The sequence below is a fragment of the Schistocerca americana genome, chromosome 1, assembly GCF_021461395.2.
Source record: "Schistocerca americana isolate TAMUIC-IGC-003095 chromosome 1, iqSchAmer2.1, whole genome shotgun sequence".
Lineage (NCBI taxonomy): Eukaryota > Metazoa > Arthropoda > Insecta > Orthoptera > Acrididae > Schistocerca > Schistocerca americana.
Genome location: NC_060119.1, coordinates 207,603,838 through 207,616,981, shown reverse-complemented (window position 1 = coordinate 207,616,981; position 13,144 = coordinate 207,603,838). Strand labels below are relative to the sequence as shown.

The 13,144-nt window shown below is 44.1% G+C and overlaps 2 protein-coding genes across 7 annotated transcripts in view; one reads left to right on the top strand and one right to left on the bottom strand.

Moving 5' to 3' along the window:
• The window catches only part of LOC124594613 (double-stranded RNA-specific editase 1-like), a 143,546-nt gene that overhangs the window by 47,932 nt on the left and 82,470 nt on the right, over positions 1–13,144 (top strand). The gene's annotated exons all lie outside the window — the stretch shown is intronic.
• Positions 1–13,144, bottom strand: part of LOC124594864 (tyrosyl-DNA phosphodiesterase 2-like) — a 155,951-nt gene that overhangs the window by 107,318 nt on the left and 35,489 nt on the right. Inside the window, exon 1 of one of the 5 annotated variants that reach the window (XM_047133368.1) lies at positions 3,637–4,596. The exons of 2 other annotated variants lie outside the window; for them this stretch is intronic. In XM_047133368.1, coding sequence (XP_046989324.1) covers positions 3,637–3,657 — 21 coding nt within the window. In that variant the 5' untranslated portion in view covers positions 3,658–4,596. Of the gene's footprint in view, positions 1–3,636; positions 4,597–13,144 lie in introns of those variants that run through there. 2 more of the 5 variants (XM_047133854.1, XM_047133772.1) reach the window with 2 other exon arrangements.

Genomic DNA, 13,144 nt, shown 5'->3' with positions numbered 1-13,144 from the left:
TGACTGTTTATAAAGCACTTGGAATAAACAGGAGAAATACTTCAGCTACTATGAGACTAGGTAAAAAGAACACTCCTAAACCAGATCTTGTTTCCCGGTTGAATAAGCGCTCTGTACTTGTAATCTGTTGCAAATACATGTTCGTCCTGCACGATCATTTTCTTTCTTGGTCATCTATGTGCTCTCCGTAGCGTTCTTTCTCAAACTACATTTTGGCTTTTTCTTTTAAATCTTGATTATTTTTCGACCGTGACTGCCTCAAGAAATATGTAAAGATTTTTAACTGCCGCTACCAGTCACAAAATTTGTTAACTAATGTGTTATTTATTTATTTTGCGACATGTTTCGAGGGAATACCTCATCTTCAAGCTATATAGCATTACAAAAACAATTTCACAGTAAGGTCATACAAATGTCAAACAGTCTTTTCAAATGGTTCAAATGGCTCTGAGCACTATGGGACCAACAAAACAGTCTTTTCATAGACGCTGTGGTTATCCTGTGGAAGAAAAGGAAACCTAGTAAGAGGCGATGTCACTTTGTAAGTTGGACTGGTGTTTTCATGAAAATGTTTTGTAAACATGCAAACATCAGTCCAGCTTACAAAGTGACTTCGCCTCTTACAAGGTTTTCTCTTCTTCCACAGGATAACCACAGCATCTATGAAAAGACTGTTTAACATCTGTATTACCTTATTGTGAAGTAGTTTTTGTAATGCCATATAGCATGAAGATGAGGTATTGTCTCGAAATATGTCGCACAATAAATAATAAATTAGTTAACAAATTGTTTGACTGGTAGCGGTATTTAAAAACCTTTATACATTTTAGCTGTTTTCTTCGTGTCCATTTTTTGAATCTCGAACCAATTCAGCCTGGAATTCACACTGGTCTTTAATTACCTGAATAAGGAACATGTAAAATCAGTAGTAAGTAAGGTAAATAAAATTCTTTCGAAAAACGTTTAATGTCCCTTCGATGACTAGCTCATTAGGGACGATGGAAGACTAACGGTTGTTCGGAGAATTCCAGAAAATAGCAACGCAATTGTTAACTAAGCAGTATACCTGACCCATTGTAGGGTACTGTTCCATTGTTTGAGTGTGTGGCTCGCCTTGTACCTATAATAAAAAAAGTTTGATGTCCCAGGGAGTGTTTAAGTCGCCCGAAATTTAAACGTAGTCCGGAGACAACACAATCTAGTATTTCGCATACAAGAAGAAATTATCATAGACAATGGGTGAACGAAATCATTGACCGAGACGTAAGTAAGGCGTGGGTGGAATTGCCCTCATTGATTTTCAGCACATACGCTGAGAAGGCAATTAAAACTAGATTATAAACTTGAAAACACACGAAATAAAAACAGATTAGCTGTACAACACATTACGATATACCGGGTGATCAAAAAGTCGTATAAATTTGAAAACTTAATAAACCACGGAATAATGTAGATAGAGGGGTAAAAATTGACACGCATGCTTGGAATGACATGGGGATTTTTTAGAACAAAAAAAACAAAGTATTGCTAGACGCATGAAAGATATCTTGCGCGCGTCGTTTGGTAATGATCGTGTGCTCAGCCGCCAATTCCGTCATTCTTGGCCTCCCAGGTCCCCAAACCTCTGTCAGTGCGATTATTGGATTTGGGGTACCTGAAGTCGCAAGTGTATCGTGATCGACCGACATCTCTAGGGATGCTGAAAGACAACATCCGACGCCAATGCCTCACCATAACTCCGGACATGCTTTACAGTGCTGTTCACAACATTATTCCTCGACTACAAATATTGTTGAGGAATGATGGTGGACATATTGAGCATTTCCTGTAAAGAACATCATATTTGCATTGTCTTACTTTGTTATGCTAATTATTGCTATTCTGATCAGATGAAACGCCATCTGTCGGACATTTTTTGAACGTTTTAATTTTTTTGGCTCTAATAAAACTCCATGTCATTCCAAGCATTTTATGTCAATTTGTACCTCTGTCTACATTATTCCGTGATTTATTCAGTTTCCAAATTTATACTGACTTTTTGATCACCCCGTATATACCTCGCGTTCTGTCTTCCAACACACATTAGAATGTAAGGAGACTCTCCAACGTCACAAGGGCTTGACGCTTCGGATAGAAAGAGAAGCTTATTAAAATTTATGCCATGTCCTTCGTAGAAGAAGATTTCTGTCGAGAGTCGCAAGCTATGGCCCAAAAACGAAGCCTTCAAGATAATCTGAAAAAGCGAGAAATACTTTTGTCAGAACAGCAATCGGGTCAGGCAAGATAGCCGGATACACGAAGACAATATTGTTTGGGACTGCTTATAGTGCGCCTTTTTGGTGTTAATATGGAAAAGGAGAAAATGCTGTTTCGATCGCGCAACATGCAACTAGATAAGTGGCTAGTAAATAAAACATCGGTCAAGTACTGGAGCTCCAGGAGCCGTCAGGTTCGGTTCGGTGAAAATCATGTTTATTAGGCAAATCACGATGCAGTGTCTAGTATGACAGCCAACCCATTTGCAGCATAGCCTTACTGTCGAACTAGCTGAGTTTTGCTGTGGGCAGGAAACAGCACTGGAAGATTCACAGAATTCTCATGTTGACAGTTCTAACACAGCTTAATAAGCACACACTATTTCTTGTGCCGGATGTTGATCCCTTACGCATTTACTTTACTCGAGTTTGTTGTTCCTAAATTTTGGTAATTCATCCCTTGGGATCCAGCAATAAACAAACCGTCTAGAATCAATGGAACAATAGTTTACGTTCAGTATTAGTAATTCACAGTGAAAACAAAATTAGTGGTGAGAGAATGTTTGCTGTGACTATTATGTTAGATTATTGCAGAAACCTTCCTTCTATGTCTTGAGTCATGGTGGACAAGGTTACATAGCACTTACATCAATTATGTTACAGTATATTAAATTATTCCTGAAAATAACTATCATAATTTGTGGTGTCTCATCTCGTGCCATAATTGTTTTGACACTATAGTCGAATCCGCATGAAGAAGACGGAGAGACATTCATGGAAGACAACAGGAGGGAATTGGCACACCGAAACATCGAGTGGTTCGTTACGGTATTAAAGCCCTTGGGAGAGAATTAAGCCATCCACTAATTTTTAGCTTTAGTAACTTAAGAAGAACAAGTATGATATAAACGTCAAATTACAACAAATTACAGAATGCCATGTAAAGCTGCAGGACAGAATTTTCCTGTCCTATATGAAACAAGTTATTAATTTGGCATTTCGTTCGACTCGCTCAAACACTAATACCATTCAGTGTTAAAAGACGTAACAAGAATCAGCGTGTTCACGAAGGCCTGCATGATTTTATTATTTACAGAATTAGATTTTTAAGAAGGTATATGCATTTCGTGATGACTGAATTTTCGAATTATTGGACGTAGAATGCTTAAGTGAGCAAAAGACTGACAGACGCCCGTTGTTTCATTGTGAGCTACGGAGTGCTAGGTTATTTATGATTTGCCCATTTATTTCTAGCATAAAAATATGTAATTAATATTATGTGTGCATTAATCGAGTATAGTGGTAGAACTGGAGAAGCTGAGAATTACTTTGGCAAATATCAAAAATGGAGATGACATAATTTTGTTATGCAGCAACTTACCATTCGTTGTACTTTGTGCATTCCCGACCTACAGCTCGATCAGTCTGTGTGACCTTCAGTCCGACGTCTTGGTTTGGTGTAGCTCTCCACACTAGTGTATCCGGTGCAAACCTCTTCATCTCTGCCTACATCCATTTGAACACGCATACCGTACTGAAGCCTTGGCCTCTCTCTACAATATCTACCCCACACTTCCCTGAATTACGAAACAGGAGATTCATTCATGCCTTAGGATGTGTCCTATAAACGGATCTCTTCTGTTATTTATGTTGTGCCATAAATGTGTTATCTCATCATTCGTTGTACGATATACCCATCAAATCTTCGGCATCCTCCCGTAGCACGACATATCAAAGCTTGTGTTCTCTTTTCTCTAAACAGTGTTTGTCATCCACGTTTCATTTCCACTCACGGCCATGAAATTTCTTCGGTGAAGCTCGGGCTGTGAAGACTTGCAAATAAAGGTGTTTACTGCTTTGAGGATGGATGGATCTGGTTCCTCGAACGCCATGATAATGTGTTGTGCGTAGGATGCTTCTTTCTGCTATAACAATCATGATCATGCGGAGTCCAATCCTATTCTCAGCAAGAAAAGAAACCTGTTATAATTCTCTAACCCACACAACTTTTTTCTGGACTTAACAGCTTTGATGATTCTCAAACTTTTCCTTCCCTGTTTATGAAACAGGGCTTTGTGTGTATTCAAAGCTTCATCGGTTGTTTCTGTCTCCTTACTAACGGAGAGAAGCGGATCACCATTAAATTTTCTTCCTCGTAGTAGGTAGGTGACGAGCAGTCTCTCGTTTGACCTTCCATGGTAATCTCCTAGCCGAATGAATGACGTCGAACTTTTCCATTCTACCATTGTTTAGTGTCACAAGAGTGTCACTTCAATTAAAACGATAACCTTACAAAGCCATACAAACTTAAAACAAACAAAATTACAGCACACAGCTAACGATCATACCGGACAAGAAACTGTCTGAAACTGAAGCATGATGTAAGAGGGAAGCGAGATAGCCGTGGGTGGGAGGTCAGCGACTGGCGATTGCTGTTGCTACGAGAGCTGTGGGATTGGCTGGAAGCCAGTGCCGTCGCCTCCCCCTACTTTCTTCCTCGTTATCAACCCTAATAGAATTTGATAATCATTTTTGCAATTATCAATCAGCCTTTGAGTGCAAACTTGGCTCACTACATTTGAAGACAGGTTAACTTTTTCCCGCTCTAATGATTGATCCTTGGCTTTGAGCTTATAATCCGGTTACATTGCATGACGAACATTGATGTGTTGTACCTTTCTACTTTTATTTAGTGTATGGATATTACATTTTAGGCGACGTATGCTGTAGAAAGCCGGCATTTTCAAGTGATGTCGACGTTGAGGAGTCGTAGAAGTCAGACTGTAATTGGGAGGAAAAATTTCTTTGCACAGTTTAGACACTGTTTTGCTCTATTTGTAGTCGGATTTTCGTTACTTTCGGATTAGTCATTTCATCACCATAATACCAGACGCTGCGATTAAGCTCATCATTTTAACTACACTCCTGGAAATGGAAAAAAGAACACATTGACACCGGTGTGTCAGACCCACCATACTTGCTCCGGACACTGCGAGAGGGCTGTACAAGCAGTGATCACACGCACGGCACAGCGGACACACCAGGAACCGCGGTGTTGGCCGTCGAATGGCGCTAGCTGCGCAGCATTTGTGCACCGCCGCCGTCAGTGTCAGCCAGTTTGCCGTGGCATACGGAGCTCCATCGCAGTCTTTTAACACTGGTAGCATGCCGCGACAGCGTGGACGTGAACCGTATGTGCAGTTGACGGACTTTGAGCGAGGGCGTATAGTGGGCATGCGGGAGGCCGGGTGGACGTACCGCCGAATTGCTCAACACGTGGGGCGTGAGGTCTCCACAGTACATCGATGTTGTCGCCAGTGGTCGGCGGAAGGTGCACGTGCCCGTCGACCTGGGACCGGACCGCAGCGACGCACGGATGCACGCCAAGACCGTAGGATCCTACGCAGTGCCGTAGGGGACCGCACCGCCACTTCCCAGCAAATTAGGGACACTGTTGCTCCTGGGGTATCGGCGAGGACCATTCGCAACCGTCTCCATGAAGCTGGGCTACGGTCCCGCACACCGTTAGGCCGTCTTCCGCTCACGCCCCAACATCGTTCAGCCCGCCTCCAGTGGTGTCGCGACAGGCGTGAATGGAGGGACGAATGGAGACGTGTCGTCTTCAGCGATGAGAGTCGCTTCTGCCTTGGTGCCAATGATGGTCGTATGCGTGTTTGACGCCGTGCAGGTGAGCGCCACAATCAGGACTGCATACGACCGAGGCACACAGGGACAACACCCGGCATCATGGTGTGGGGAGCGATCTCCTACACTTGCCTTACACCACTGGTGATCGTCGAGGGGACACTGAATAGTGCACGGTACAACCAAACCGTCATCGAACCCATCGTTCTACCATTCCTAGACCGGCAAGGGAACTTGCTGTTCCAACAGGACAATGCACGTCCGCATGTATCCCGTGCCACCCAACGTGCTCTAGAAGGTGTAAGTCAACTACCCTGGCCAGCAAGATCTCCGGATCTGTCCCCCATTGAGCATGTTTGGGATTGGATGAAGCGTCGTCTCACGCGGTCTGCACGTCCAGCACGAACGCTGGTCCAACTGAGGCGCCAGGTGGAAATGGCATGGCAAGCCGTTCCACAGGACTACATCCAGCATCTCTACGATCGTCTCCATGGGAGAATAGCAGCCTGCATTGCTGCGAAAGGTGGATATACACTGTACTAGTGCCGACATTGTGCATGCTCTGTTGCCTGTGTCTATGTGCCTGTGGTTCTGTCAGTGTGATCATGTGATGTATCTGACCCCAGGAATGTGTCAACAAAGTTTCCCCTTCCTGGGACAATGAATTCACGGTGTTCTTATTTCAATTTCCAGGAGTGTATTTCCACAAAGAAACCCAGAGTGTAAAGGTTAACTTTCTTTGGTTACATTTTATGTCACTACTAACAAATACTTACCGTGTTAGTCAGTTAGAGAGTTTGTAAAGCAAATGCGTTAGTGACTCATACATGCAAGGATGGATTTCGTGATACTGCATTTATCATCATCTGATATCGAACGTGCGCTAAATCAGTCGCAGATCTGTGTGACTAGTTTTCGAGAATGCTCGGCCTGAATGTTTGTTAGATCATCGTGTAAAAATTTGAAGGAAGTAGTTCAAGAACTGGTCGAAATTTTTGGTAATGACTTATAGCCATTATCTCTCTCTCTCTCTCTCTCTCTCTCTCTCTCTCTCTCTCTGTGTGTGTGTGTGTGTGTGTGTGTGTGTGTGTGTGTGTGTGTGTGTGTGTGTGTGTGTGTGTGTGTGTGTGTGTGTGTGAGTGCGCGCGTTCGCGTGCGCTTGCGTGCAAAATATATAGCCTATGTCATTCCAAGTTTTTATTAGGCTACTAACCACTCGTGGTAATATGAGCATTCATCTCAGAATGATAATCTTTACCTCCCTTTTGCCCAGTAAAACGTATGCCAGCATTTTGCACGAACACAATATCATTTCCAATGGGGTACATTATAATCCTTTTTCCAGAACTGGGCGGTATATTAATTCCTCCTTTTCAGCCGTCCCACTCTGAACACTTTGTCTGTGATAAACATTTACATTTTCTGACACACGAATCATTTCTTGTTCCTGCCATCGAAACTTTCTGGAATGATCGTACCGCACCAACTCTGACCATTGTAATAAATTGTCTATCCAGCCACTCCAACTCTCATCAGTGCAGCAATAAACAGTCCCTCAATTGTTTAGAAAGTGCCGTGGTTCCCACTAGAAAACGACTTTTTTTTCCAACCATATTTACAAGCAAAGGTTTTTGTTGAGTTTTTGTATCTGAAGACCAAATTCCGAATATCACGCCTCATAGCAGGAAAATCTTCCACTTCAGTCTTCAACTTGTCCAGTACGGGTGCTGCTGTTGGAAGCTGCTTTTCCACATAGCAGCCGTGAATTTTCCTTCTTATGAGCCCCTCCGTGTGTAAATTCGTCCAATGCTAACTTCTGTCATCTGCCTGACTTCTTTTTTGGTGATAAGAGACGTGAAGTTCCTCTATATTCTCTCGAAATTCGCTTCACTGTACTTTCATTAACATCGACACATTGGACTTTATTGGCTAGGATAAGGAACTGCCACGCCCTGTTCTTTATCGGCCTCGAAGTAAACAGGCGTACTTATCGCAATAAGCTTTCCACAGATACGTAAGCAGGGTGTATACGACCCGGGACAACCGGGAGATCCGGGAAAAACCCGGGAAATTTTTCATCCGGGAGAAAACCGGGAAAAACCCGGGAATTGTTTAGAATTCCGGGAATTTTCCATTGTTTTAGTTTTCAGTTAAATTTTTGTGATTTTGGCTGGTAAGAACCAATACTCTAACAAGGGATACTACTGTATCCCGCTAGTGCAGAATAATACAGCAGCAACAAAACATGAACGAGAGAAAAGAGAACGAAAATAAAACCTAAGTTGCAAAGGAAATGCGCCGTATACAACAAAACAGTGCTCATACAAGCGTCTGCCAACAGCATAGTGTGTCAAAGGCTTTAGGAAGACTATGTAATGCTTTATTACAACAAATTGCCTCCGATGAGAGTAACGTGACAACTGTTTAGATTCGTTTGAGCAGTTGGGGGCGGGCTCTTGCGCATGCGCAGTTGGGTCGCGTATAAGTAGTACCTTCTCCCGCAGAAGTGTGGCTGGGCGCCACTACTTAATATTGCCCCGGTTTCGAAATATAGTAAATCTGAGGTCGATGCACAGAACAGTCTGAGTTGTGGTGGGGAGGTTGGTCGTCTCCACTTGACCTGTGTTTACGTTCATCAATTTTGTTGTTTCCTCTTCGTTTATTGCTCTCACGTTAAATGATAACAGAACGGATATTTGTGGCCGGGAGCTATCAAATGAATTAAAATACGTTCGCATAATTACGGAAGGCTAAAATATGTTATTAGTTTCAGATTTTATTTCCACCTTTCTGACAGTCAAGCATTAATCGCCTTACAGAACAGTGAAGTTATTTTTGCCGGAGGGATTAGGCTTTTATTAATCTTTTCTGCTGGGGCAGTCAATTTATTTGAAACGAAGTGTTTAATTTCACACTATTGGCTAGTTTCAACTGCTCGCTGCGTTTCAAGTGCACGTATGGCATTATGCCGTAATAAAGAACCAAACATGAGATAATAGAACGCTGGTACTCCAAGAAAATTTACATATGAATGTGCAATTTAAGCCGAATTATGCATTTTAGTATGGTTCACGAAATTCCGATTCTCTTGAAGTATCCTCTTTTGTCTTGTTTCTTTTATGACATAATGTAAAGTCTGTTAATGTTTTAGACGTATGAACATATGGGCTTCCTGCGTCATCGTAACTGCGCAAGCGCGGTGACGCCTGTTATCTGGCGCTCTCCTGCAACTGCTGGAACGAACCTAACAGGTCGCGGGAAAATATTGCGAACGGTGGTTTGAAAAGCGTTACATTCAAAGCAGATTCCGTTATTCAAGATGAACTATGTGCAAGATGTACGATGAATTTCTTAAATCACAAAGCGTTTGACTCTCAATTAAAAATCAACTCTCTGATGACGACCATTTAGAAGAATTTCGAGCCTAGAAGATCAGGCATTTACGTCTTTATAAAAAATTTCACTGGCACATTTGTGTGATGTATCTTAAAGTGTAACACCCGCAAAAAAGATCAACATTATATGTGGAAGCTTATCTTCTCTTCCAGCTTATTAATCTTAGAGACCAATATTATATGTGAATGCTATGTATATTAATTTAAGCCATTAACTTTCCTTATTTGTGTGTTCGCGCTACTTAGGTGATCTTGCTATTGGCTGACTACGCTGTCATCAGCTGGCGAGATCACGTGACATGAGCTATGACTGGCTTACAAAAGCGCATCGCAATCTCGGTTTCAACGCTTCAGAAAGGGGTATGCGGTGTTTGGTGGAATTCAAATTTATACCTTCGTAATACAAGAACAAGCAGCGTACATGTTGCTGCACATCAAAGATCTTTCAAAGCTTGTTTTTCCCCCCTGAGTGCCGAGAAATTCTACGTCAGTATATAAAACCATAAACATTGAAAGGAGTGATGAGTTTAACAGTGCCGAGGAAGAGTATACTGTCACTTAACATGGAAAAAGTGTATTTTCACCCGGGAGAAGGTGTATTTTTAAACATAAAACCCGGGAATTTTTTTTCCTTGCCCACGTATACACCCTGATAAATCATGCATGGTTTCACCCACGTACAAGGCAACTAGTTTTGTTAGACATAACACATGACGAAGGGAGCACGACTATTCAAGATTATTTCCCAACTGACTAAAAGCCTGGATTTAAACACTGCAGCAATCAAATGGAAACACTGTTCAGAAGTCCGGCAACACGGCATACACGAGCACGCGGCGCCTTAAGACGCAGAAGCAAATAAATTAAAGATATTATACACTGAAGCGCAAAAAAAAAAAAAAAAAACATGGTATAGGCATGCCTATTCAAATGCAGAGAGATGTAAACAGGCAAAATACGGCTCTGCTGGCGGCAACGCCTATATAAGAAAGTGTCTGGCGCAGTTAGATCGGTCACTGCTACTACAATGGCGGGTTATCAAGAGGGGCCCCAGCCTTTGCAGCATTTTTTCCCTTCCGTGCTGCATGTCTATCCTCTCGCTATTCTTTTTCCCCTCCCATGGGGAACGTGTATGGGGTGTTATTGGGAATGTTCTGCATGGTCTGTCACTTACGTAAGAACAATCCATCATTGTTTTTCGCACCCTTTTCCTTTCTTTATTTATTTCCCTTCTCCCCTTTTTCCTCCACTTCGGCGTTTGAGGTTCCTCCTCTTCCTCCCTGTGCACTCCTGAAGGCCGGCCCCCGTGTCTGACGCGTAACTGGTGACTGGATAACGCGTAATTCCCAGCCCCGGGTCGACAGGTAGGGTTCGGACGTACCCCTGGTACAGGCCAGGCCCAGGGAGGGGCGATTGCCTGAGCTACAACCTTCCCAAATTGTCACGTATACGTGAGGTGTGGTATACGTGAGGTGTGGACAATCACCTAAGGCGGGTGCGCCTCCCTTGTGAAGGGGCCCACCAGTTGGAAGGAGCGCGTGCCATCGGAGATGCTGGCAATCATGGGGGATTTCCTCACGTTGAGTCAATCATCTTCACAATCGACGTCTACAAAACGTAAACGTAATGAGGCTAATGATTAAAAGACCCTTCCCACTGCACCACGGTTCCTCGTGGTCTCACCTACTGAAGACGGTCAGTCCTTTGCCATGGTAAATCCGTTTATTATTCAGAAAGGTGCTGATACAATTGCCGGCGCTGTGAAATCCTGCTCTCACTTACAGAACGTCTGTTTGCTTTTGGAGACTAATTCTTATTCTCAAGCACAACTGCTTGGCCGCCTCACTATTCCACGGCTAACCTGTATGTGTCGAGGCCCATAGAACTTTGAATTAATTCTTCCCACATTGTTATTTACACCAGGCTTCTCGACTTTCTAATCGAGGCCGAAATTCACTCTTACCTCTATGAACAGGGTGTCATTGCCGTCCGCCGGATAATGAAAAAGGTATAGTCCTCCTTGGTGCCCACCTGCACTCTTTTTCTCACCTTTAATAGAGTGGTGCTTCCGTCCAAGGTCTAAGCAGGTTATGAAATTATCACAGTCCGCCCGTACATTCCGAACCCAATGCGCTGCTACCAGTGTCATAGATTCTACCACACTAGAACGTCCTGTCGGCACCCAGCCAAATGTGTAGCCTATGGTGAGGATGTGCAAGAGGTCGATTGCCCACCTCCTCCTCCCTTCTGTATCAACTGCAATGACGCCATGCCACCTGCTCTCGGGATTTTCCTGTGTATCTTTATGAGCGGGCTGTCCAAGAGATCCGGGTAAAGGAAAAAGTGCCTTACCCAGTCGCTCTCAAGTTACTGGCGAGTCGCAAACCCTGTGTTCTCCTGTCTGGCACTTATAGTTACGTTCTTGTCACCTCTCGCTCCATGAAGGACATGGCAACGCAGACATGCAACCTCAAATTCAGCTCAGGAGTTATGAAATCTCCCGGTGTCAAGGTAGCATCGCCACCCCTGCGTCCAGCTGTGCAACAAGCCATCAAACTCTCGCTTCAAGGGGCGAAGCCACCAGCCACACAACCGGTGGGCCAGAAAGGACAGGGGGAGTACTCCCATGGACTTCCTACATCCCTCCAGTCAGAAACCACCTGAGTCTTCCTCTAAGCGGAAAGGTTTGAAGAAGTCCACCAAAGGCAAACGGTCTTCTCCTTCGCTAACTTGAAGATCCTCTTTAGACAGTGTCGAGAAGTGATACCTGGCCGGCCTCCGTGTCGCCAGTGCGCAACACCAGCCGTTTTTCAGCGTTGGATTCCACAGACCGACAGCAGAGCGGATGAGGCTTGGGTGATACGCTTCTCTTCTCAGAATCGTGAGTACTACAATGCCGCCTTTACTATGAGGGAGCTAGATCATGCTCTCCTTTTATCCCGATCCTTCGCCCCAGGTCCAGACGCCGTTACATTCAGATGTTGCAGCACCTTTCCCTTGCGGGCAAGCACTTTCTGCTTAACACGTACAACCGCATCTGGACAGAGGACACATTTCCTGGACATTGGCGTGAAGCCACCGTCAAACTTATGCCTAAGGCTAGTAAGGACAAAAACCTTCCTTCTAGCTACCGCCCCACCTCTCTTGCCAGCTGCGTTGCAAAGTGATGGGACGTATGAGTATGGTGGCTCGAGTCTCGCATTTTCGTGACGAATGTACAGTGTGGAAGTGCGGCGTTCTGCAGTTGACCATCTCGTCACTTTGTCCGCCCATGTCATGAATGGTTTTCTGCGGAAATCCGAGACTGTGGCCGTGTTTCTCGATTTGTTGGAGAAGGCCTATGACACCTGCTGGAGAACTGGTATCCTCCTTACTCTTTATACGTAGGTCTTCCGTGGCCACCTGCCCTGTTTTTTTCCCCCCAGGAAGTTTTAAAAGGACGAGTTTTCAAGATGCGTGCTGGTTCTGCCTTGTCGAATACCTTTATCCACGAAAACGGTGCGCCTCAGCGTTCCGTCCTGATCGTCGTCCTCTTTGCTATCGCCATTAACCCTATAATGGTCTCCCGCCTGGCATCTCCGGCTCCCTTTTTGTTGACGATTTTGCCATCTATTGCAGTTCTCCACGGACCTATCTCACTGAGCGGCGTCCTCAGCGATGTCTTGATAGTCTTTACTCCTGGAGCATCTACAAAGACTTTCGTCCGTCCGTATGAATTTCTGGCGGTGCAATTGGTTTCTCCCACCATCTTTACATCTTGGGCCTTTTGCCCTTCCGTTCGTTATAACTACGAAATTCCTGGGGCCCATGCTCGACAGAAAGCCTTCTTGGACCTCCCATGTGTCTTAC